At 45.0% G+C, this 23,697-nt stretch overlaps 1 protein-coding gene across 4 annotated transcripts; it reads left to right on the top strand.

The window, feature by feature from the left end:
• Positions 1–445: 445 nt before the first annotated feature.
• Positions 446–23,159, top strand: ksr1 (kinase suppressor of ras 1). Of its 4 annotated transcripts, XM_022745966.1 has the most exons (22): positions 446–989; positions 1,105–1,174; positions 9,003–9,143; positions 12,395–12,542; positions 12,640–13,129; positions 14,784–14,965; positions 15,229–15,298; positions 15,410–15,493; positions 15,675–15,736; positions 15,828–15,937; positions 16,250–16,418; positions 16,654–16,695; positions 17,006–17,054; positions 17,156–17,219; positions 17,822–18,115; positions 18,199–18,395; positions 18,487–18,583; positions 18,944–19,077; positions 19,470–19,601; positions 19,691–19,826; positions 20,016–20,149; positions 21,401–23,159. In XM_022745966.1, the coding sequence occupies exons 3-22, from the start codon at positions 9,012–9,014 to the stop codon at positions 21,405–21,407; spliced, it is 2,733 nt and encodes a 910-aa protein (XP_022601687.1). In that variant the 5' UTR covers positions 446–989; positions 1,105–1,174; positions 9,003–9,011; the 3' UTR covers positions 21,408–23,159. The 4 variants fall into 4 exon arrangements, with proteins under 4 accessions (XP_022601687.1, XP_022601684.1, XP_022601683.1 ...); XM_022745963.1 differs by having other exon boundaries at positions 446–1,174; positions 17,159–17,219; XM_022745962.1 differs by having other exon boundaries at positions 446–1,174.
• The last annotated feature ends 538 nt before the right edge of the window (positions 23,160–23,697 follow it).

The following is a 23,697-nucleotide window of genomic DNA, read 5'->3' as shown; positions in this document are numbered from 1 at the left end:
TGTTCCAGTCCAGGAGAGAGGGGAGCAGTCTGGGGCCCAGATTCCTCACTGCCCGCACCCCTCCCCCATGTGGATCCTATCATCTTACTTCAAAGCAAATGTAAAATCTGCTCTGACAGACATTTTGAGCTGGACATTAATGAACTAACACAAAACTAACATTAACGAAGGCTCATCCCAGTAAACCAGTGAGTCTCGTTTACACCAGCCACTTCACCCAGTCACAGTGGGAGCAGCACAGGTGTTAGCTAGGCTGCTAATAACATAAACGATGGCTCCATGATATTCCAGTGTCCATTAAACCATGACAGTGAGTCAGCGTCACAACAAGCTGCAGGACCCGGAATTAATGCAAGTGATTCCACCATAATTAATTTTATTATTTATACATGCGCTTTATTATGAAAGGCTCCATACTGCAGCTAAATGGAATGCAGCCATTTTTAATGATTTTAAATGCACCTGTGTTCCTGTTATTGTGTAGGTGGTTTTCCTGTAAAAAGAAAAATATGATTATTATTCTTATCATTACGTTTCTGTGTTGAATGTACAAAGCAAGTTTCTTTAGATCCGTGGTGAGCACGCGCATGAGCGAGTGTGGGAGGTTGAGGAGATGTAGCGTAGTGTAGTTGTGGTACTCTATACGACTTCATTTCCCAGATTGCACCGCGCCCCATGATGTTCCCAACAGCTGACAGACGGTGAAGCCTCTGCCGGAGCTGTCGGTGGAGTATCCTCTCGTCGGTAGATTGAACGGACTGAAAATTGAAGTGGACTGTAACCGGACGGGACCGTCCTCTGTCTCGTTGTGTCACAGTTTGATCCTGACTCGTGCAGATCGGCGCTGGGGACATTTGGTGTCGGCTAACTTCCACAATAGGTCTCTGCGTCGCTGGACGGCTGCATGGGTTGTATTTGAGCCTAGCCGTTCGACTCCAGCCCTTCCCTCCGTGCCCGATGCTGAGGAATGGATAGGGTGTCTGTGAAAGGTGGGAAGATGGTCGAGAGTGATGATCAGCCGGAGAGGGGTGGCGGTGGCGCAGCGATGGCCGCACTACATCAATGCGAACTCATCCAGAATATGATTGATATCTCCATCTCCAGTTTACAGGGGCTCCGGACCAAATGCGCCGCGTCCAACGACCTCACACAGCAAGAGATCCGCACTTTAGAGGTAACGAGCTCGTCAGAGCCGCGTCCCGCCACAGAGAGCAGTCTATAGTCAAACTGCGGAGTCATGAAGCTCCAGCGCTACGTCCGCCTCACACAGGCTCAGTGTCGGCTGCAAGCGAGGCGCTCTCTCACCGAGAGTCAGTGCGCTGAGCTCATTTAGTGTCTTACAGAGCGCCACAGGCTCGATGCTCCGAGTCTCACCGCTTTACCTTGTGTGGTGGGGCTTATTCCTGTAGAATATCAGTCATCTGTGTGACCTCTTTCTCTAGGAGGGAACATTTGTCAGGAGCCTCTCGATAGTTCCCAGCACCGCGCTGTGCAGCTGAATCCAGCCTGGCCTAATGGCACACATTCAATAATCTGATGCTGCTATTATTTATGTGCCTGTGTTCTTGTTCTCTGCGCGGGGCTCTGTCTGAACTGTCAGGCCTTCACGAGACCGATGCAAAACCAAATGTACGACGTGTTCCATGTGTCCGTGTCCCTCAGCCGCGAGCAGGCAGGGCTGATGCAGCCCCGGCCGCTCTCCTGCATCTGGATGCAGATTCAGCTCAGTCGTGTTGGGATGACTTGACATTGCTTTGCGCAAGAGCCACGGCTCCGTAGGGCCTCAGCATTTCAGAGTGTAGTAGGCAGCACAATGGAGAAGTCAGGCTGCAGCAGAGGATGCTCACAGTGCTTCTAGTCTTTCAGCCGTTATCTCTGATATTTAAAGAATCAGATGCAGGTTGCAAACAGTCAGCACAGTTTTATGTGAAGGCCTGTTAATGCTTCTGGATCCTGACTCCTGTCAGTCCTACTCTGTGAAATCCACAGTGATGTTGATATGAGGGTCAGTGTTGCTGGGGCCTGCAGGTTCCCGCCCATGACATGTTTACAGTCACATACTGTTTTACTAATATTCTGACTGAAGGAATCCTGTCATGGAAAATACAGCTTCATGAGGGGACAACAGGCCCTGCTTCTGCTGAGGTGTGTGTGTTTGTGTGAGACAAAAGCAGTGGAATATTACAAATTTCATGGCTACAAATGTGAAGTAGTAGCAGGTGGATGACTGTGTCTGTGAACAAGCTGCAGACATTCTCACAGTGTAGAGACAATGCTAAATGGCTTTTCTGGCTCATGGTTTATTTAAGCATTATACCTTGGGTAAAAGGAATGTTCGCTGCTGATTGGCTGGAGGCTATCAATTATCCATGTCTGTTTTATTTCTGTATAACCGAACACCCCGTGAACAATTGTGCTGTTGCCCCTAAAAAGTAATGTTCCAGAAAGCTCCGAGTGTTCAGTTTCAGCCACGCAGCTCGGCCCGGCCGGAGTGTTTTTCACCTTCTCCGTGGTCCAGAGAGGAAGTCATCCTTTAAAGCAACATTATTTGGTTGTAAAGTTCCAGTGTGTGAGTGTGATGTTGTGACTCTTGGACTGTTTTTCCTCAGCGAGACGATATCACCTGCTCAAAACATGCATTTGCATTTTAGATGGCGGTATCAAAGTCTGCAGGAACAGATGAACCTCAGAACGAGGCAGAGATGACAAAGCAGTCCTGTGTTTGTCGGTGCAGCTTTTCATCCTGGTGGATTGTACGAATGTCTAGAAGATCATTTGTTAGCTCTCTTGCTGCTGGCAGCATCAGGTGCAAGTTGGCAAGCAGCTGTGTGGGAGCACATTTTCACAGGCTCCAGTAAAGAAGCTGGTATTATTTGAAAAATTCCAAGTATTAACTGAAATAGAAACCAGACCAGATCAAGTCTGCATGTTTGTGGTTGTCCATTTGAGCCCCCCCCCCCAATCCCCACACTAACCCCCACCCCACTGCCTCTGCACAATGAGTGACAGTGAAGCTAATTTGCTGAATGTAGCATTTTAGCCACATCTTTGTTTTCAGAAGCAGAATTATAGTTTATGGACTGCCGGTGTAAATCATGTCTGGTTTGAACAGGGTCATAAATGTGAAGTGGAGTTCACAGCCTCCTCTGCACGCTCTAACTCTTATGTACTTGTTTTCATGCGGACCTTGTTGCTGTGTGGAGCAGGACGAGATCTGGCAGAGTACTTCCTGAGGTGTGCTGCACCAGCATTGTTCCTCATGACAATGGACAGGCCCTGCTGCTCACACATGGTTCTTGAAGGCTGTGAAAAAGCCCTGAGGTCTCTTTCCTGTGGTTCTGAGGCCGTGGTTGGGGGGGCATCGCTGAAAGTCAAACAGTAGCTCTCGTTACCTCAAGCTAGTTTTTGCTGGTTTGTGGTTTTGCGAGATTCAGGTTCCTTCCCTCTTGTACCTTGTGCACCAAGACAACTCTCACAAATCTACTTCCAGCCTCTGTCAGTGCTCACTGACTTGTAGTTGCTGCATCAGACACAGGGACAGTAGATAGTGTCTAGTTTACAGCACATCTAAATGTTTTTATTTAATCTCATATTAACAGATTATCACCGTACCTCAGTGGTCAAACTTTTTCCAGCTCCAGTCTAAACTTTTAGAAACTTCCCTTGAACTGATGATATGACGTTGGTCTCATTCAGCAGAGCTGTTGATTTATTAGAAGAAGTTTGACCTGATTTTTTGTTGGTGCTGTTCAGGTCTGTGTTAGTGTCAGTTTTTCTTCCTGTGATGTGTAGATTATCTGTTTGTTAGTCTTGTGGTATCTCTGCTCAGAGCCAGTATCAAGTGGCTGCACAGCATCCTACCTTTACTGCAGATGTTCCGTTTAATTCCCTTCACCCATTCGGACCTCTATCACGTTTTACTGTCGTATGACTCTTTATCATTTGCTTCATTTTCTGCTCGTATGTCACAGTTACAGGGTCAGTGCAGCGTGTGTGAGCTCTTCCTCTTGCTTTTCATTCATTCGGGAATACGTAATGATCAGACCAAGTAGATCATGGCTTCGAAAATAATTTCCTGCCATTCAAGAAGGAGGAGTCACAATTATTTAAACAAAGGTTTAGAAATGTGGTCGTCCTTGACCTTTGAACTCCCTGTGAGGGCATCAGAGAATAGTCAACATTTATTAATAATGACATGTTTGTCCAGGACTTAACTTATAATCAACTTATCCATCAAACTCTGTATTGAGAGATGGTAGATCAGCTGGTGATTACTGATCAGCTCTTCATACACACTCAGATATTCATCATGTCCATTTTTAAAAGCCTGGGCTACACGTCTTTACTGAGTGCAGCAGGCAGGACAGAGGGTGCTGTCTTGATCAGCACTCTTACTTCCGATGTCTTTACTGGCACACTGTTTTGAAACCACTTCTTCTACTTTCACTTCTTGCTTTGGCTCTCCGTCAGATTTCACATGCCTCATGTATTTAAAGTCAGCAGACTGGAGTTTTTCCTGGTTCCATTATAATGCCACCTTTCAGCCGATGTGTCAGGTGCTCATCATCGTATGTTTGTCTGGACCTCTGAACCCAGAGCCCTACCATCCCATGATCAGTGTCCAGGTGATCCCATGTAAATCATTCTGCCATGATGGATAGATGTCGTTACTACTGAAGATTTAAGCCACTTTAATTCACCTGAATTTGAGGAGTGTGTGAGGTCAGAGCAGTTGTCAGACTCGTAATGCTCCCATATTGCACTGGAGGGCAATCAAGAGAGGCTTGAACTCACTTTCGACTTTCATTGAGAGAGCTTTATTATTCCACTTGAACTGTGTGTTTTTTCAGCCTTGCCAGTGAGAGGATAATGATACTGGCCTCTCAAATAGAGTGCTAACTGGTACTTCACTTTTCACATGTTAATCCCACTCAGCCTGTCTCTGCTTCCTCTCATGCTGCCGCTCTGTTACTTTACTGTAGCTCTTTATGTATTCCTGATTTTTTTTCTTCATCATCATATTCACATACAAAACCTTAGCAGCTTTTCTATTTTAAAACCAGATTAACATCAGTTTACAAGCTCCATACACTGACAAACATCAACTTAAAAACACCAAATAAACAGCAGAACCTTTTGCAGCAGAACCGTTTTGCTTATGTGCTGTGTTTTACATCATCTTTAACAAGTGTCTATAGATATTTGTTCTTGGTTCACAGAAAAGCAATGTGCCGTGGTCTCTTTTTAATCATTGCTCTGTGTAATGATCAGCAAACAGCAGAGTGCCACTCTGTTTTGTCTCCTCTCGGTGTTGGAGAGAGTTTGCTGTGCGCTCGTGGTGCGAGCTGTTGTGGCTGCATCTATATTTAGACATCTTTCTTCCTACGCGTTTTCAGGGTTGGTTGTTAAATAAGAAAATCAAATGACGCGCAAGGAGCCTGTGCAAGAGGGGAGAGCAGGGAGGAAGGGGAGGGGAGAATCAAAGCCAATCCGCTGGGCTGCTTCTTATGACATGACAACCGCTGTGTGTGTGTGTGTGTGTGTGTGTGTGTGTGTGTGTGTGTGTGTGTGTGTGTGTGTGTGTGTGTGTGTGTGTGTGTGTGTGTGCACGTGTGTGTCTATCAGAGGCCTAGGAGAAGACAATAGAGAATGTCGTTCACATGACGGTAGAAAGGAAACACAGCTGTAGTGACTGTAGTGACTGTAGTGGCGCTGACCCCGTCTCTTGTTTTGGTGGTGCAGTCAGGGAGACATGGCTGCGTGATGTTGAAATCAGGATGGTTGAACAGTGAAGGCAGCCTTGATCTATTCTTAAACTGACTCAGGATGAGTTGCATTACATCCTGTAATTTTGAGGTTTGCTGTACTTCTTTTGTGGAAAAAAAAAAGGCGGGGGGGGGGGCTAGCTCCAAATCATGAGGAAGTGAGCACAGTGTTTCAGATTGAAATTGTTACAGTTATGTTTGTTGTAGCTATATATGAATAGTTAATGTAATTATTATTGTGACGTACGTCCTGTTTGGAAAGAAAAGATTTAGATTTAGACATTTTCAAAGATGCACAAAACTTGTCTATTATCGTGTGTGTGTGTGTGTGTGTGTGCGTGCGTGCGCCGTCCAGGCTTGAACAGACACTAACTTTAACACACAGACCGTTAGAAGCCACTCTAGCACCTCCCCACCCCCCCAGCCCAGTGTAGGGGTCAGCTCGCACTGGTGATAACAATGATGGAGGAGGGGGCCATTGTCTGGGACTGTCAACCACGTATATCCACCCCACCGGGCTTTAAAGAGTCCATGTGACCTGACCTCAGTGTAAGCAGCACTGCCTGCTTCCATTGTGTCTGTGTCTTTTGACATTGTCGTCATTTTTCACGTTGTTCAGCAGGCAGAAAGCTTCAGCCTGCTCACCCTGCTTCACTTGCATGGCCCTTTATGAAAATGTGCCCTTGAAAGCAATATAAAAAATTTGCGTTGATTTGCATTATCTCTCAGCTCCAGTGCTCCTGCTGTTACTGTCACATGTTGCCTGTGACACTGAGTCCAGCTGCCACATGTAAAGACAGAAGAACAAGATTCCTGCTTTATGTCACGTCGTGGCTGATATTGATCATATTGTACAGACGTTTTGTCTCATTGATTATAAAATGTCTGCCAAAGATCCCCAGAATTACAAGGTTTTACTTTGAAGGTTAATGTTGAATCTTTACATTTTGTTTGATCCCATAGAAAACTAGTTGTATTATTCATATGTGCATTTTTAGCTGGAGGGAAGTGAACCTATGATGTTGTGGGATGGTGCCGGCTCCGGTCTCAGCCTGGTCGTGTTGTGAGAGCCTGGAGGAAACAGTGGAGCGGTGATGTGCTCTGCTGTGTCAGGCAGGCCGCTCTCTGGTGGCCGACATGCCGGCTGTCACTCATCTCCTCGCAGCATTAGGCCGTTGCCATGGTGTTGTTTAGCTCTGCTGACAGGTGGGCTCTGACGCCATCGCTCCTCCCCCTCCTCCCACCTCCAGGCCACACGTCAAACACTTCTCTCTCCACTCTGCACCAAAAATAATATGAGGGGGGGCTGTTGTTATCTCTTTGATAACGTGATCTCTTCGTTTGCCGATGTGCTCCAGCACAAATACACATGACTGATATCAGTGTGTGTGTGTGTGTGTGTTTACTGATTTAGGATGATAATAGGTTGATAGTCAGTGTGTGAGATTTAATGTTTCAGTTGTTGTGCTGTGGCGACACATGGTGACATCTGTATGTGGAGGTGTATTGTGTCTGAGCTCCCTGTTTCACATGTATGGGAAAATCCCACTGAAATGTTGCTGACGACTCAGAAGAGGGGTTGCTAGGTAACCTGACGTCACAGGACTGCACTAGTGTATAGGGAGGTAAAGCAGGAGGCTAGTTCATTAGCCACAAAGAGTACAGGCCTTTACTGTGGCCATGTTGCTCCAGACTGAACAGTGATGACTGAACAGCACACTGAACTCTGAACTCATGTGTGATGGATATGAAGTTTAACAGATTAAGTGTTAGTAGTATGTTTGCATGTGTGCTCATTGATATTATGCGTTTCCAGCTTAAAATATGTGTAAATGAAAATGTGTTTGGGGGGGGGGCTGCCTTGCCTCCCCTCCCCTCCCCACATCGTTAGGGGCTGCTCTTACAGACTCCCCTCAAAGGTCAAATGCATGAAACTAAAGGAGCTTCGACCTCCACAGAAGACGTCAGATAAACACACTGTAAAGTGTTTGGCACATTGTACTTTGGTGTGTTTATGTTTTCATATGTGATGTATGAAAGGAGCTTTTATAAAACAGTTCTTGCTTGTAAGTTCTGAGAACTTTTTATTAGTTTTCATTCAGTAATGAATTTTATGATCTCTTAATGCTCTCTTAGTGCAACTGATAATTGAGGAGTAATAGTGCAGCAGAATAGCAGCTGTCAGAGTAACAGAGAGCATTTACCTCCTCTCTCTCTTTCTCTCTCTCTCTCTCTCTCTCTCTCTCTCTCTCTCTCTCTCTCTCTCTCTCTCTCTCTCTCTCATGGCTCTGGCCTACAGTGGAGAAGCTTTTGTTTGCTGCCATGAAGCAGCTTTTTACATCCCAAGGCCGCACTTTGTGAGACTAGCGTGGCTGAAAGAGTCTGTGTGTGCCTGGGAGAGTGGAAGTGTCACAGAGAGCTGAATGAGCAGAGAAAGACACGCGCTCATCGTTGTTGCTCAGGCACTCAGAGGTGCGCAGCGGGTCGAGAGAGCTAGCTGGTGTCGCTCAGCTCATCTGCAGGTGCTGCCTGCTGTAATGGACTCTTTACAGATAGACGGTGAGATAAGGAGACACACTATACGGCCCACTGCAAGCCAACACCGTGGTTTTCATGGTAATACTCACTCACAGGACCACTGCACCCCACACCGGCGCTGGTGGTGAAGTCTCACCGTTAGAAATCATCTGTGGAGACTTGTTTTGGCACTTTTCTTCCTTTGCTGAGAACTTTGATGTCACGGAGCTGCTTCCTTGTTCCTTGTACCAGCACCACACATGCTCTCATTAGATGACCAGCTCATTGTTCCACTGGATAATAATAGCTGTTTATATCTAATTAACTGCTTGTGCACTGGGGACGCTGGGAAATTGGGTTAAACAAACACTGGAGTCTTGACTGCAGGTGCATTGAGTTCAGAATGGAAAAACAGCCACTTGCATCAGGTTACCTCTTATTGTATTGAAAAGGCGGCAGCTGATGGAAAAGATACAGTAGTTTGAATCAGATGATGATGATGATTGAATGTCATTTTTGTAGAAGCAACTGTTTTTTTTATTTAGAAAATCTTAAATGACACATGGACAGTGCAGCAGTAATAAAAAAACAGCAGGGGGGTGTGACAAACCCCCTCCTCAGTGAAGGCCTCATCCTCAGCTGTAGCTCCTAGCATGCTGCCAGTCTCCCCTCTAACCTGCCCCTCCCATCCAGAGCTGTGTTCTATATTGCTCCCTGCAGGTGAAGCTGATGAAATACATCTGTAAACAGCTGCAGTGCAAGCAGAAAGTGCCAGAGACGGAGAGGCCCGAGGCCCTGGACAGCTACCCACACCTACGAGACTGGCTGCGCACCATCAACCTGCGGCCAGAGCTCATCCAGGTGAGTCAGGGTGTTTGGTGTCAGTGTCTCTCGCTCACTCTCTTTAGTCTGACTGACTTTGTTAGTGTCTCATTCATCTGTGTTCAGTATGTGAACTCAGCCCCCCCCCTCACATGTGCATGAGGAATGTTTGACCAGTGAAATACTTTTCTAAAAAAGAAGCTCAGTCGTTTTTGTGACGACGACGACGATATTTGTGTTTATTTACCATGGCAACAAATCTGAACTTGAACTGATTAATTCTGAAAAAGTTGAATTTTCATGGCAGCACATGTTTCATGAGACGAATAGAAAGACGCAGCTCACTGTCACTCGGACGAAATATACTCGTTCTCCCACAAACTAACTCCTCTTTCCTTCAAATCCAGTCTCAGCTGCCATTTATATCCATCTGCCTTTTGTCAGTGTGGGAGAATTTCAGACATGTTTGTCTGTAACTTACCAGGTTATTTTTGCCTTTGCTGGAGTGGAATATTCCTTGATAACTGTATGTGTATCACACATATATCCGGTATGTTTCATTTTTGGTTTCTCTTTTTCCTCCATTCTTAACCTCAGTTTTGAAATTCATTCACAGTGATCTTTTCTCCAGACAAGAACAAACTCTATCAATTGATCTGTTTAACTGTTTCAGTGAAAATCATATTTAGAGCTACTGGCTGTTCCACTTTAAATGTGTATTTATGATTTCTCCTGAATTTCTCCCTTGAACTTGGACTTGTCTAAACACAAATGCTGAAGATCTTTGCTTGGGGAGAGAATGTCGTAAATGTGAGACATTTGTTTATGTGGAATGATTCACAGTTGACACTCCACAGTGCTGCGGATGTAATGTGGACGAGTGCAGCCGTGCAGCAATATTAAACAGACCAGCAAAGTAATACATACAATAATCTGTGGTCTGTGGTTGGAGAGGGACCTGGTCAGTCTGATCTCTGCCTCAGTCTAGAGTCAGTCTGACACCGAAACTATCACGGCGGCTGTGTTTCCCAGTAGTGGCTGTGTGAGAGATAACCTCTCTGCTGTAAGTCAGTGTTCCCCTGGCCTCTCTCTGCAGCAGTGGGCGTCCTAACGGAGACTCTTCTAGAGGAAAGTTCCTTTACATCGAGATTGTTGTTTTGGATTATGAATGTATTAAAAATCAAACATTTACTACAGTATTTTCTGCTAAAAAGAGGTCAGTGTAGTTCATGAGGAAACTGCTGCCTTAGATGTGTGCAGTCGTGTTATTGCTGTGGGTTTTTATTTATCTTGTTCTAACGTATGCATTAACAGCTGGACAACAGCTGGACAACAGCTGGACAACGTGTGTGTTTACTTTAAGTTATTATTATAGTAAATAAGCTTGTGTTTCTGCAGAAGACACTCCAGTGTTCCCAGTTCAGGTGCTGGTCTTTTCCTTCCACCAGCTGCTCATACACACCTGACAAAAATTAATTTCCTCACGTCGTAACTTGGTGTAACATCCTTCACACACATGATTTGTTTGTGATATTTAGTTGTAATTTTCTCTCCTTCCTGTGCTGCTGTAAACTGCTGTAATCCCCCTCAGCTACTGTATGTTTGTATTGATCTTGTCCTGTTTGTCTTCCTTGTGAGACCTGACGCTGATCTGCTTGTTTTAAATGTTTCTGCACTTGTTTTTCTTTAATATGTCTGGATCCTGTGCATGCTTTTTATTTAATTTCACGGCATTGTTCCATATCTGATTACTCCTCCTCTCTTTAGTCATATCTTTCATGCTCAGTGTGAGTGTTTGTTTTTCAGTTTAAACCTCACAACCTTTCCCTTCTAAGAATTCAGCTGTGTGCTAGCAAATAAGAGGTTTTCATGCCATACAAGTGCTCATTTGTAGATCTGGTGGATTTCCCAAAAGACGTAGAGCCGTCACGGCCTGTTGATGACCCATTTAGATCAAACATTCTTAGAATGCGATGTCTACGACGCATGACTTCACTCTATACTATGAGGGCTGGATTATGTAAGCGATGGTCCAAAAACATTACAATGAGTGTATCTTTAATCTGGAAAACAGCCTCCCTGCTCATACGCTGAAACTGACAGTGAGCTATTACATAACCTTCTACCAACATGTGGCTGCCATGTTGGCAGGCCTCTGCATTGAGCATGTGTCTCTCTCTGTGAACTAATTAAGTTTGTCTGTGGCTCTAATGAGAAGCCTTATCTTGATTAACACAGGCGTGGTCACAAGAAAAAGGTCAAAGCATTTTGAGCCAGAAACTTCCCTAAAGTGGAAAACTGCTCAGTTTAACCACAGGAAGAAGTAGACTCAAACACACCATCAGTGAGGTGATAACCCTGACCCTAACCCACAGGATCTAAAACCATGTAACAGTGTGACATTAATTTGTGTGTGTGTGTGTGTGTGTGTGTGTGTGTGTGTGTGTGTGTGTGTGTGTTTGCTTCCTTTTGCTTACAGTTTACATGAGTGTGGGAGCTTGGCCTAGTTTTGTGATCAGTGTTTGCCCTCTCAGAGCAGCAGAGCTTTAACCTGACTGATAAGCGATTGCGTATTTCCCATGTCAAAAAAACATCCTAAAATCACAGAGCAATCACTGGACTGCCCCCTGTTTTTGTCTGCGCTGTTTGTGCTGCATTTTGTCTTCTGCGCCAGCAAGCAAAACTGAAATAAACAGTATATACCTCAGGTTTGTAGCTTTGCAGCCTCAGTCTTAAAGCCTCAGCGACTCCCCAGCTTTTGTAAAAAGGCTAAATACTAAATAAAAGGCTGACAGCGGAGAGGAGACAGAGAAAAGCTACATACTTCACTGCAGGAGAGTTGGCAGTAAATGGAAGTGTGTTCACAATAAGAATATCAGCCTCAGTAAAGGTCCCTGTTTGTCTTTAATTGATAGTGATCAAATAATGTAAAGTCAAAGTTTTGATGTAGCTTGCCTTTATTGCTGTGACAAGTAAGCTATTCAGTGTGTGTGTGTGTGTGTGTGTGTGTGTGTGTGTGTGTGTGTGTGTGTGTGTGTGTGTGTGTGTGTGTGTGTGAGATTCTTTATATTCCTACATAAACACTGTTCTCATGATAATGAATGACCTAGTTATTACCATGACATACTGGCTGTTTAATGTGAGTCACTACACGCCACGATCCAGAAGAAGTTTTTTATTGGTGTTATGAAAATCTGTTTGTTCTTGTTGTGGATCTTTCCGGTGATGTGTCATGTATTCATCTTGTTACAGAGCTCACTGTCTCTTCTCCTTTGCTTTGCTCCCTGCAGGCAGTGGAAGCCAAGCTGTCCCTGGACGCCTTACTGCAGATGACAGGTGCTCAGGTGAGGGAGACCATGCGAAGGCTGGGGTCCAGCTCAGAAGAATGTGCCAGACTCAGTGCTGCCCTCTCCTGTCTGAAGAGTGCCACTGAATCAGGTATGTGTTGGCTGCGTGGATGCTCCTTGATCTGATGCGTCATAGTGTGTTCTCGTTGGGTTCCTACTGGTGTGTGTTGTCTGCTGACTCTGTCCAGGAGGGGAGCTGAGGGAGGACGGGGGTCCGTGGTTGTCCGAGCCCACCAGGAGGGACAGCGGCTCTCTACTGACTGCAGACCAGCTGACCGGCCTGGGGACTCCGCTCCGTCCTCACAGCCCCTCGCCTCTCGCTCGCCCATCCACCATCCAGTCCACCCCATCCACACCCTGCGCCAGCTTCCCTCACCCCCGCTCAGGCTCGGTGTCAGCGGCACCCACACCCGAGGCGCTGGCCTCACACCTCCACGGTGAAAGCCCCCTCACCGATCCATTCCCCATGTCCTTAGCTCACGCAGCTCGGCTCCATGGACACACGTGCACCCCACCCATAACTCCACCTTCAAAGAGACGTCACCGACTGAAGCCGCCCTGCACCCCTCCACCTCCCTCCCGCAAAGTGCTGCATCTACTTCCCAACATCACCCTGACGCGCAGCAAGAGCCACGAGTCCCAGCTGGGCAACCGCATCGAAGACCCCCCAACCAACAAGTAGGTGCTCAGATCACACTGACTCACACTCTGTTACAACCTTCACCACGTCCACAGCTCTTCATACGCAGGTCAGAGCAGAGCTGGATGGGAATCCTCAGATCACGATATTATTATTACAGATTCCACTGTTGCTCTGTTCGCTCAGGTTTACAGGAAGTGACGAGATGTGATGTGTTTCTTCTTCTGCGGTTCCTCAGCTACAGTGAGCAGGATTATTACAGCCTGGTGTTTGCTGCCTGTTCTTTGATAACCTTGTTCCTTTACTAATGACTAGTGCTTCTGTATATTTCTAAAAGAAGCTGTTGATGCTAACACCAGTTCCATTATTAACAGAATATAGAACATGACTCATCTCTGTGACACAGTGTGTTGTGTATAACGATCAGCAGGTTAACTAAAGCTGATCAAAAGATTAATTGATCAACATACAATAAATTGACAGATTTGAGTTTTTCTTGACAGTGGTGAGATAACTACAGTGTAACCAGAGCTGTATATGTTTGTATGTAAACTTCATCCGCTGCACAAACATTCATACAGAGACAAAGTGTCCTTGAACACAGTGAAACACTGAAGCTGCGACATTATCACGCAGTGGAGAGATGGAGCGAATGTTGCTGACATGTCTGCACACAGCAGCAGAGGGCGCTGTGTCCCATTTGAATAAGCACGGTCATGGAAGTGCAACAGTGAGCAGGTGACAGCTTCATTTCCTCAGCACCTATAATAACAGCTGCTGCTGCAGTTTTAATCACATCTGTCCAGTGTCTCGTTCTTCAGCAGAGCTTCTCTCTCTCTCTCTCTCTCTCTCTCTCTCTCTCTCTCTCTCTCTCTCTCTCTCTCATCCCTTCACATCCTGCCTGTTGCTCCTTTGCTCTCACTGTATATGCGTGAAGCTAATCCCCACATAGATTCCCACAGATTATGAGTCATGTCAAAACAGGAAGTATTTCCTAGGACTAATGCTCAGAGGTGGCAACACAAACACAATCTCTCTCTCTCTCTCTCTCTCTCTCTCTCTCTCTCTCTCTCTCTCTCTCTCTCTAGCTCTCTCTCTCTCTCTCTTTCCCTCATTCTCTCTCTCTCTGTCTCTATTGTGATTGGATACACACACACAAACAAGCCACATGTTTATCCATCATATCCTGTCTGTTTATGGAAAGCTTTATTGGAGAAAGAAAAACGGAGGCAAAGTAAATATGGCTGACATAGATTCAGTGCTTCGAACGCACACACAGATAATCCTGCCAGTTTATCCGGGTCACAGGTCTGATAGCTGATTGAACAGAACACTGTGATTACTCACGTGTGTGTGTGTGTGTGTGTGTGTGTGTGTGTGTGTGTGTGTGTGTGTGTGTGTGTGTGTGTGTGTGTGTGTGTGTGTGTGTAAACCAAAGAACTGGCACTGCTCGGCGCTTCAGTCCTTGTGAGTTCAGTCTGGGTGTTAAGGATGTCACCCTGGCTCTCTCCCATGCCAGAGCTATTTGAGTATCCCAACGTGTCTCTGTCTCGATCCCTTACATAACCTGTGTGGTACTGTGGTGAGCGGTCGATGCTGTGGACCTGCAGAGGTTTCCAGTCCAGGTTTTGTCACTATACAAGATCTACAGACACAGGTACTCAGTTTTTTTTTTTTTGCTTCCTTCTTCAGATGTGTTAGAAAGAATAAGTTGTTCCTGAATATGCAAGTTAACGGGAATGGATGTGAGGACTTGTCTTCTCGCTACCCCACCATGTCTGCACGGACCCCCGGAGTCACCCCAGCTGCCACCACAGCACCTTACACCCTGCCTGGCACGCCCACCCTCCTGGAGGAGCACAGCACCATTAAGAGTGAGTCATTAACATGTCTGCTGTTTTTATTTTGCTGATGTGGTGAATCTACATGTTTTAGATTCATCCTCTAGGACCTGTCTGAAATTACTGGGATTTGTGGGATTGAATGAGCAGAGTTTGGGTTCTGGAAAGTTTCCTTTTATTCCTTATCTTCTAAATGTGCTTTGACCCTGTCCCAATGACAGAATCCTCATTTTTAAATGCTCCATTTTGTATGTGATCAATCCTCTCCTTCCCTCCATCTCTTTCTCCCTGGCCAGATAACGTAGCAGTGCATCGCAGCTCCCCACAGGCAGTGAGGAGGGACATAGGCCTAGCGGTCACACACAGGTAGATCATATGAAGCTTACTTCATAAGTAAATGAAAAGAAATGAACTCAATAATAATTATACCTCTGCAGTAATGTAAAACTGGAGTTCTAACAGCAGCTCTTTGTCTAGGTTCTCGACCAAGTCCTGGCTGTCCCAGACGTGTCAGGTGTGTCAGAAGAACATGATGTTTGGGGTTAAGTGCAAACACTGTCGGTGAGTCGAGCAATTTGTGTTTTACAGTGAAATCACCTTGAAGTGATGTTGTTTCTGTCTGAGGCTTTCTAACAGCAGCATGAGAAGCTCTGTGTTGATTGGGGGGGAGTTGGGGAACCTTGAGCGGGCCTCGATCTGGACTTGAAGACTGTGTGCTGATCACTGGGTCTCTCACATGCAGGTTAAAGTGCCACAACAAATGCACCAAGGAAGCTCCATCCTGCAGAATCTCCTTTCTACCAAGTAAGTTTTCTGTAACCCTCAGTCTGCAGGTGATGGACACGGTATATTTGCGTACAAACATGTAAATAAATTGTGACAATTTCTCTTCTAGTTGCCAAAATTCGGAGGACTGAGTCAGTTCCGTCTGATATTAACAACCCAGTGGACCGGCCGCCAGAAGCACCGCAGTTTGGCACACTACCAAAGGCCATTACTAAAAAGGTTAAATAAAGGAGTTCTGCATTAGAGCAAAAAGCATGACTGTATGCAGTTTAAACAGGGATGAGTTCCTGTTGCAGATATTGATGTCTGTTTCTCCCTGATCGCATCGTCATTGTCACTGGCTTCTCAGTGTTTCCACTGTCTGCTCTTATGAAACATGAGTGACGCTCCTCTCATCTCACATTTCCCTTCAAATTGTTCCGTTGAAATTGAAATGAAATGTAGAACCTGTAGTCATCATCTAAAGTATAATATGATCATTATCTGTCAGGCCTGATCAGTGTTGCCCCCCCCCCTTGCTCGCTCCACCAGGACCATCCTCCAGTGCTAAACCAGCTGGACTCCAGCAGCAATCCGTCCTCCACCACTTCATCCACACCTTCCTCCCCAGCACCCTTCCAGCAGAGCAACCCCCCCAGCGCCACACCACCACCCAACCCCTCCCCCAAAGGTCATCGGGACAGTCGCTTCAACTTCCCTGGTAAGCTCAGAGGACACACATCCTGAAATAATGCATGCTAGTATTCCACTTGATCTCTCCTCATACAGATTTTTGCAGCTTTAATAGTATGAAACATACGGGTCTCACACACTCTCCTCTTCTCTGTGACATTAACACTGAAGAACAACTGCACTTTTTATAAGATCTGTTCATTCTTTCACACCAAGTCTCTGTGCCATGCTTGATATGGTCTTTCCCTCTCTTTTTGCAAAAGCTGCCTGTTACTTTCAGCATAGACAGCAGTTTATCTTCCCTGGTGAGTTGACAGTCCTGAAATGTCATGCTGCACTGTCGCTACTGTCCCATCATGCCCCTCTGCAAACCCTAGATTCCCTGCAGCTCTCTCTGTCCTCTGCATGTTAGCTTGTAGGGTCGTAGCAGTCACTGTAGCTAGCGTTCTCTGTGTGTCAGCACTGGGATTGCATGCTGAACGTTAGCGGCCTTTTGACGCCATCTGCTGGTGGTAGTGGGGAATTGCATGAGCGGTCATGTTCTGTATGTGGTGGGCCATGAAGAGATGAAGAACCTTTTTGTTCCTTCCTAAAGTATCTTGTTGTTCTCTACAGATGTTTCCAGTTCTGCTAATTTGCACTCTGACGTCCTCCAAGACACTGTGTAAGACATTTACACTAAAACATCAAGTCTTTTCATTTGAGTGGTGAAACAGTAGTTAAGTTATTTAGTTTGTTTCCTCACTGATGTGTTCTGTGTCACAGCAGTGAGATCGAGCAATCAGCCGATGACATCCACGCTGAGCTGGTAGAGGATGAAGATGAAGAGGTAATGCTTAATAAAACAAAAAATAATAAGAATAAAAATAAAATGAGCTGAAAGAGTGAGAGTCAGACATCACTACAGATTAACAGTGAGTGTTGACAGGTTTGGAAATCGCTGGGCTGCTGCCACAGGATGCAGATTAGTCTCGTAACCTCAGACAAACTCAGACCATTCTTCACATCTGAAGTTATGAATATCAGCTGTCACAGCAGAGCGGCTCGGGTCAAACTCCTTTCTATACTGAGCAGTTGAAAGAGTGACTATATTTATTCAGGTACATCAAGTCAGACCACAGAGGGGAAAACAATCATCATCAGTCAGTGCTGGCTCACATTGTACAGAATATATTAAAGAACAACAGCACATTTTTCAACCGGCTCATCCTCCATTTACATTAAATATATTCCCAGGCATTGAAGATACTGTTCCTATAAACTACCTGACAAATAAAACCAGGAGATACAGATAAAATATCTAATATTTCTTTAATTTGTAGCAATAGAAAGATGTGATAATAAATGTTCACACTTACCTTTCTTTGGGTAGATGTTGTTTTATCCTTTTATACGTAGTGGAGTAACAAAGCCATCACCACACTCTTGTAGGAAGGGGAGGAGGAAATTGATGTCGAAGATGAAGACCCAGAAGCAGAGGAGGAGAATGATGAAGAGGAGGAGGAGAACGAGGACGAAGGGGAGGACGAGGATGATGGGGAGGAGATTAGGATGAACATGGGTTCGGACGGGGAGTTGGATGGCGACGAGCTGGACGATCTGCCCAGCTCTCGGGGGAACCAGTGGAAGGGCCCCATCTCCCGCAAGGCGAGTCAGACCAGCGTCTACCTGCAGGAGTGGGACATCCCATTTGAGCAGCTGGACCTCGGAGAGCTCATAGGGAAGGTGAGGAATCTGAGGCAGACATTAGTGGAGCACACCATCTTCTGAAGAGGCATCTCTGCTGAAGCAGTTCTTTGTTCACGCAGGGTCGCTGGGGCAAAGTCCATAAGGGTCGGTGGCACGGGGAGGTGGCAATCCGACTTCTTGAGATCGATGGAAACAATCAGGACCATCTGAAGCTCTTTAAAAAGGAGGTGATGAACTACAGACAGACCAGGCATGAGAATGTGGTCCTGTTCATGGGCGCCTGCATGGCTCCACCCCACCTAGCCATCATCACCAGGTGAGTTCAGAAACATCAAACGCACCTCTGAAATGATTTTGACCCAAATACTGTTTTTATCTTCAATGTGATATTTTCTGTGTCCACACAGTTTCTGTAAAGGGAGGACGCTGTACTCAGTTGTTAGAGACACTAAAAACACTTTGGACATTAATAAGACAAGACAAATCGCTCAGGAGATTGTAAAGGTAAATGTTTCTGTTCTACCTTCGGTGCATTTGATTCTGTAAGATCCAGGACGTCATTTAGAGGTGCCAGATTTCATGTAAAGAAATAACTTCATTATAAGAAACAGGAAATCTGTATTCTAACTAAACCAAACATAATAAATATTGTTTATTAAATATTTTTCATTATGGAGTATATGTTACATTTTGATTTTTGGTGTAATTAATATCCCAAGTTCAGTCCAAGTCTTAATGTGCACTGTAGTTGCATGAGAAGAACCAATGCAGCAGAAAGACAGAAAGAAGAAACGTGTGTGTGTGAATGATCAGAGTGTGTGTGACAGCAGCTAATGAAGGTTCACCATCTGTCCTCCCACACAGGGAATGGGCTACCTGCACGCTAAAGGCATTGTTCACAAAGATTTGAAGTCGAAGAACGTTTTTCACGACACCAATAAAGTGGTGATCACAGACTTCGGGCTGTTCGGGATCTCTGGAGTTGTTCAGGAGGGGAGGTGAGAACCGCCACTCAAGAGACTTTAAAAACACAACCTCAGCTAAAGAGCTGTTCCCACCACACTGATATTACCGGGGGGGGGGGGGGGGGGGTCCAGTGGTTTATGATAACTAGCTGAGGTCCACAGTGACGCCGTCGCTGCAGGCACGTCCCTTTACAGAAGTCTCCTGATTCTAAGCTCTGAATCGCTTCCAGCACACGCTTTCTGAAGAACACTTTGAACACACACACACAGCCAGCTTCATGAACAGCCGTGCTCTACACAGTCGTTGGAGATGGACTGACTGCGTCTAGTTAATGCATTTTCCACTCAAGTTAATGCGTCTTTCCTCTCTCAGATTTTCCACTCCATTTGATTTGTTACTGAAAAATATGTATTTTTGTTTCCAGGCGTGAGAATAAACTAAAACTTCCACATGGCTGGATCTGTTATCTCGCACCAGAGATTGTGCGCAGGATGAGCCCAGGTAACAATGAGGACCGCCTTCCTTTCTCCACCGCAGCAGATGTGTACGCCTTTGGGTAAGCTCCGCACACTCACAGCAGTTTACTGAAGTTACCGGATTATCCAATTTGGCAGAATAATCATACTTTTATTTCCCCCCTTGAAGCACCATTTGGTATGAGCTTCAGGCTAGAGACTGGCCAATCACCAACCAGCCTGTGGAAGCTACCATCTGGCAGGTGGGGAGCGGAGAGGGCATAAAGAAGGTGTTGGCCGAGATCAGCCTGGGCAAGGAGGTCACTGTGAGTTGAGTGTGTCAGTCATTCAGAAACGTACGTGTTTATTCTGCCTTTATGAGACTTGTGCGCTCAGCTGACGCAGAGATGTTTGTGAAACTTTAAGATCCAGCATCACTCACAGTGCGCATTGCGGCGAGCGCTCGGCTCAGTGCTTTGTCATGTTGGTTGACTCACAGTGGTTTGTCCTTTCAGGAGATCCTCTCTGCCTGCTGGGCCTACGACCTGAGAGAGAGGCCCACCTTCACCCAGCTGGCCGACATGCTGGAGAAGCTGCCCAAACTCAACCGCAGGCTGTCCCACCCCGGACACTTCTGGAAGTCTGCAGAGTAGGTATCCAGAGATGAAGGACGAGTGACGACACTGGACAGACAAACAAATGTCCCTTAGTCCTTGTTGTGTATCTTCTGATATCTTCTGATTGGTTGTGGTGCTGTTAGTCATTGACTCCAACAACATGAGGTTGAATGTTTCAGCCTTGGGATCACAGTCTTATTTATAGATGATATTCATATTTGTTTGTTACATTTTGAATATTAGATGAGATAAACAGGTTTGAATTGTTTCATAATTTCTGTTCAGCCCCACACATGACCAGATGACTCAGTCACTGCACCATGACACACTGTAGATCCTTTGTTACTGTTGCTTCTTCTCAAGTCACATGTGACTTTGTGGTTTATATTTGTAGATGTGAGTTAATTTAATCTCCTGACAGTGTCAGTCTATTGACAGATATCACCAATCTGTGACAGAAGAAAGGGTCAAACTGTCAGTTTCTTCTTAACGCCAGACTGTCGCACAATGTGATTGCACAGTTTATCATGGCAATTTTCAGTTCCTTAACAAAGCTGTCAGGAAGAGCAAAAAAAATAATATGACAGATACACAAGTGTAAAATCTGCATGTGTGAGATAGTCGCGGTCTCTGGGTGATCAGATCATTTCAGTGTAAATGTGGGTCGTTCTGCGACACGTCATCTGAAGTTGAGAGTAACTGTCCGACAGTGAAGGGACCAAGTTAAAATACAAAAACTCAGAATTCAGGAAAATTAACTTATTTCACTTTTTACCTCATTTGTTGTCGTCTTCATTAGTTTGTTCTTATTGCACCAGAATGGATTTCATCCTCGTTTTACCCGGACCAGCTTTATTTCACTTTCTGCAGCCACACACTTCACTACAGCTTCACTTTCACACCATGTCTCGTCTTGTTTTCTGCTTGTTGTTTATGGTTTGCACAGAGACGACATGCAGCCTTTTCATTTTTAATGTAAAACCAGAAATCAAGGGCTTCACTGTTGATCCTGTAAATGTTAAAAGCAGGTTTTGTTTAGCAGCATGATGGGAGAGATGTTTTCTTTAAAAGAAGACAATACAAATGACTTACAGAGGTCGGTGTTGTTGATTGAACTTTCTCTGAAGTGAAAGTCCTTGAACTAATCTACATGTGTGTAATATCTTGCTGCTTTCCAATGATGCTTTCTTCACTGTGAGCTTGTTCCACCTGCACTAACCGTCTAACGTTTGTGTTTTCCTTTTGCTCTTTCCTCTCTGTTCTTACTCTCTTTTCTAATCTAGGTTGTAGCAGTCACTGAAACATAAGCAATGCAAAACAAAGCCTGGGTCTGCCTTGCATGCTCCTGAATCCTTAACTCTTACAGGATTGATCAAAGCATTGCCTCTGCCTGAAACAGACACTGCTTCCACTAATCCACAGTCTGATCTTCCATGTCTAACTGTTTTCTTGTTGGGAAGAGAGGATCGGTGGACTGAGGTGTGGCGGGGGAGGGGGGAGGGGGGTGCTCTCCCGCCTCTCATCTAATATCTCTTTGCCTTCCTTCTTGGTTTTGTTGTGTGACGTCGTCGGGACTCGGAGGCTTGTGAATAACTGGCTTGTGGTGTCTGTGCTGAGACTGACTGGTGTGCTGTGGTCTGTGCCTGCTGATGGCTGCCCTGTCCTCGGCCTGCTCACCTTCCCTGTGCTGCTGTGATGTGGTTGTTCTTGCCAGGGGGAGCCCTGACCACACGGCTCCCTTTTTCTCTCTCTCTCTGAAATACACACACACACACACACACACACACACACACACACACACACACACACACACACACACACACACACACACACACTGCTGGACGTCAAATGAACCCTACTACCAAATGGACCACTTCATTCATCTGTGTTTTCCCTGGGGGGTTGACGTGCGTTTGACAGGCTGCTTGAGTGATGTTCTCAGACCGACTGCCTCTCAGCTCCTCTCCCTCCATTTTTTAATGGTCGTGTGACGGCATGTGCTGAGATGTTCACCTGCCCATGTCTAGACACAATATGCACTTTGTCAACAGGACAAAAATAATCATGAACTCTTTTGTTGTTGTTTAGTTTGGTTTTGAATAGTCATATTTGCAGTGTTTTCTTTTATTCTTCAGGGGGGTGTCAGAGGCTCAGACAGTGTGATATGCTCACTTGTATGTTGTCTTAACCTGTTAAATTCCCTGTTTATTGGATGCATCTGAAAGCAGGGCACTGATGACTGAAGACTTGTGTTTGCTAAACAACAAGGAAGGAAAAGGTGGAATATTCCCTACATCATTCACAATCCACATGGGAATAGAATAAATGCTGACTATTTATGATTAAAGACTTTTTAATAATAGCGTCCATCCATTGAAGTGTAAAGTGCACTTTATAAGAATATGAGTTCTTTAGAAAGATCCTTTTTTCAAGAAGATGAGTGATTTCATTCTCTGCGCAAAAAAAAGAAAAGATAAATCAGGAACGTGGCGCAAAAGTGTCCTATATCTTCCTAAAACATTACCTCTTGTGCGCGCTTGTGCATACTGTTTGTTATTGCTGGCCTCAGTTAGTGTGTGTGTGTGTGTGTGTGTGTGTGTGTGTGTGTGTGTGTGTGTGTGTGTGTGTGTCTGTGTGTGTGTGTGTGTGTGTCTGTGTCTGTGTCTGTGTCTGAGTCAGCGTACCGTGGGGTTGGATTTCGTGAAAGATTGCAGTAAATGTTGTGTTGCAGAATCCAATGGTATGTAATGTACATACATTATTTAATGTATAGCAAATTAACATGACTCTTCTAATATTTGTATAAACATTTTATATGTAAACTACATCACAACATTTTTGAATAGGTACTGCTATGGCTATTACAGATGTGTATATATATTTATATTTTTTTCATGTATAAAATACTGTATAAACACTGTACAATTTTTAGAATGGGCCAATACATGTTTTTTTATGTTACTGTAAAAATTCATATTTTTGTATTGCATGTGACCATTCTGTACACGCAGTTTGTGTTTTCATCCATGGAAGACAATAAAATGAGGCTTGTCATGTAAGAACAGAATGGATAGTTAATGTCCTGCAGTAAAAGAGTGCTCACTGTGTGGACAACACTTATAGAAACAACATCTTCAATATAAAGAATAACAGAGAAATGCAGACAAACAGAAGACATGGTATTCAGATTGAATCTATTTGATTTATTTTGTTGAGTTAATTTGGCTTGTTAAGAAACAAATAGAGTTTTCATTCTGAGATGGTGATTACAGACAGTTATTAAACTGGGACAAAGACAGGACCAAAGCATATATTTACTTACAGCAGTGATTCTTCATTTTACCAAACAATCAGAGGGGCGTTACAGTGGCCTCACTACAGCAGTGGAGATAAAAAGGAGCCAGTCCGGAGTGTGCAGGAAGAAGAGCTTCTACACATCAGCAGCACAGTGAATGTGTGACAGAACTCCTGCAGACAGAAAAAGTAAAAGAAAGAAAGTTTACTCCGTCTAAGGTCAATAATGATTCCTCAGGCTCATTTCAGTGGACGGTTATGTAAAAAGCTTGTAGCAGCTGCATGA

This window comes from Seriola dumerili, unplaced genomic scaffold, assembly GCF_002260705.1.
Source record: "Seriola dumerili isolate Sdu_G_001 unplaced genomic scaffold, Sdu_1.0 BDQW01000091.1, whole genome shotgun sequence".
Classification (NCBI taxonomy): Eukaryota; Metazoa; Chordata; class Actinopteri; order Carangiformes; family Carangidae; genus Seriola; species Seriola dumerili.
Note: the sequence above shows the minus strand (reverse complement) of the source record. Positions and strands in the feature narration are given on the sequence as shown.

What these genes read in the sequence shown, in the direction of transcription:
- ksr1 (XM_022745962.1), top strand. Translation starts at nt 968, where the DNA reads ATGGATAGGGTGTCTGTGAAAGGTGGGAAGATGGTCGAGAGTGATGAT. An exon ending in GAAGACCCCCCAACCAACAA is followed by an intron (nt 13,130 to 14,783) that starts GTAGGTGCTCAG and finishes TTCCTTCTTCAG; the next exon opens with ATGTGTTAGAAAGAATAAGT. An exon ending in TCGGAGAGCTCATAGGGAAG is followed by an intron (nt 18,116 to 18,198) that starts GTGAGGAATCTG and finishes TTGTTCACGCAG; the next exon opens with GGTCGCTGGGGCAAAGTCCA.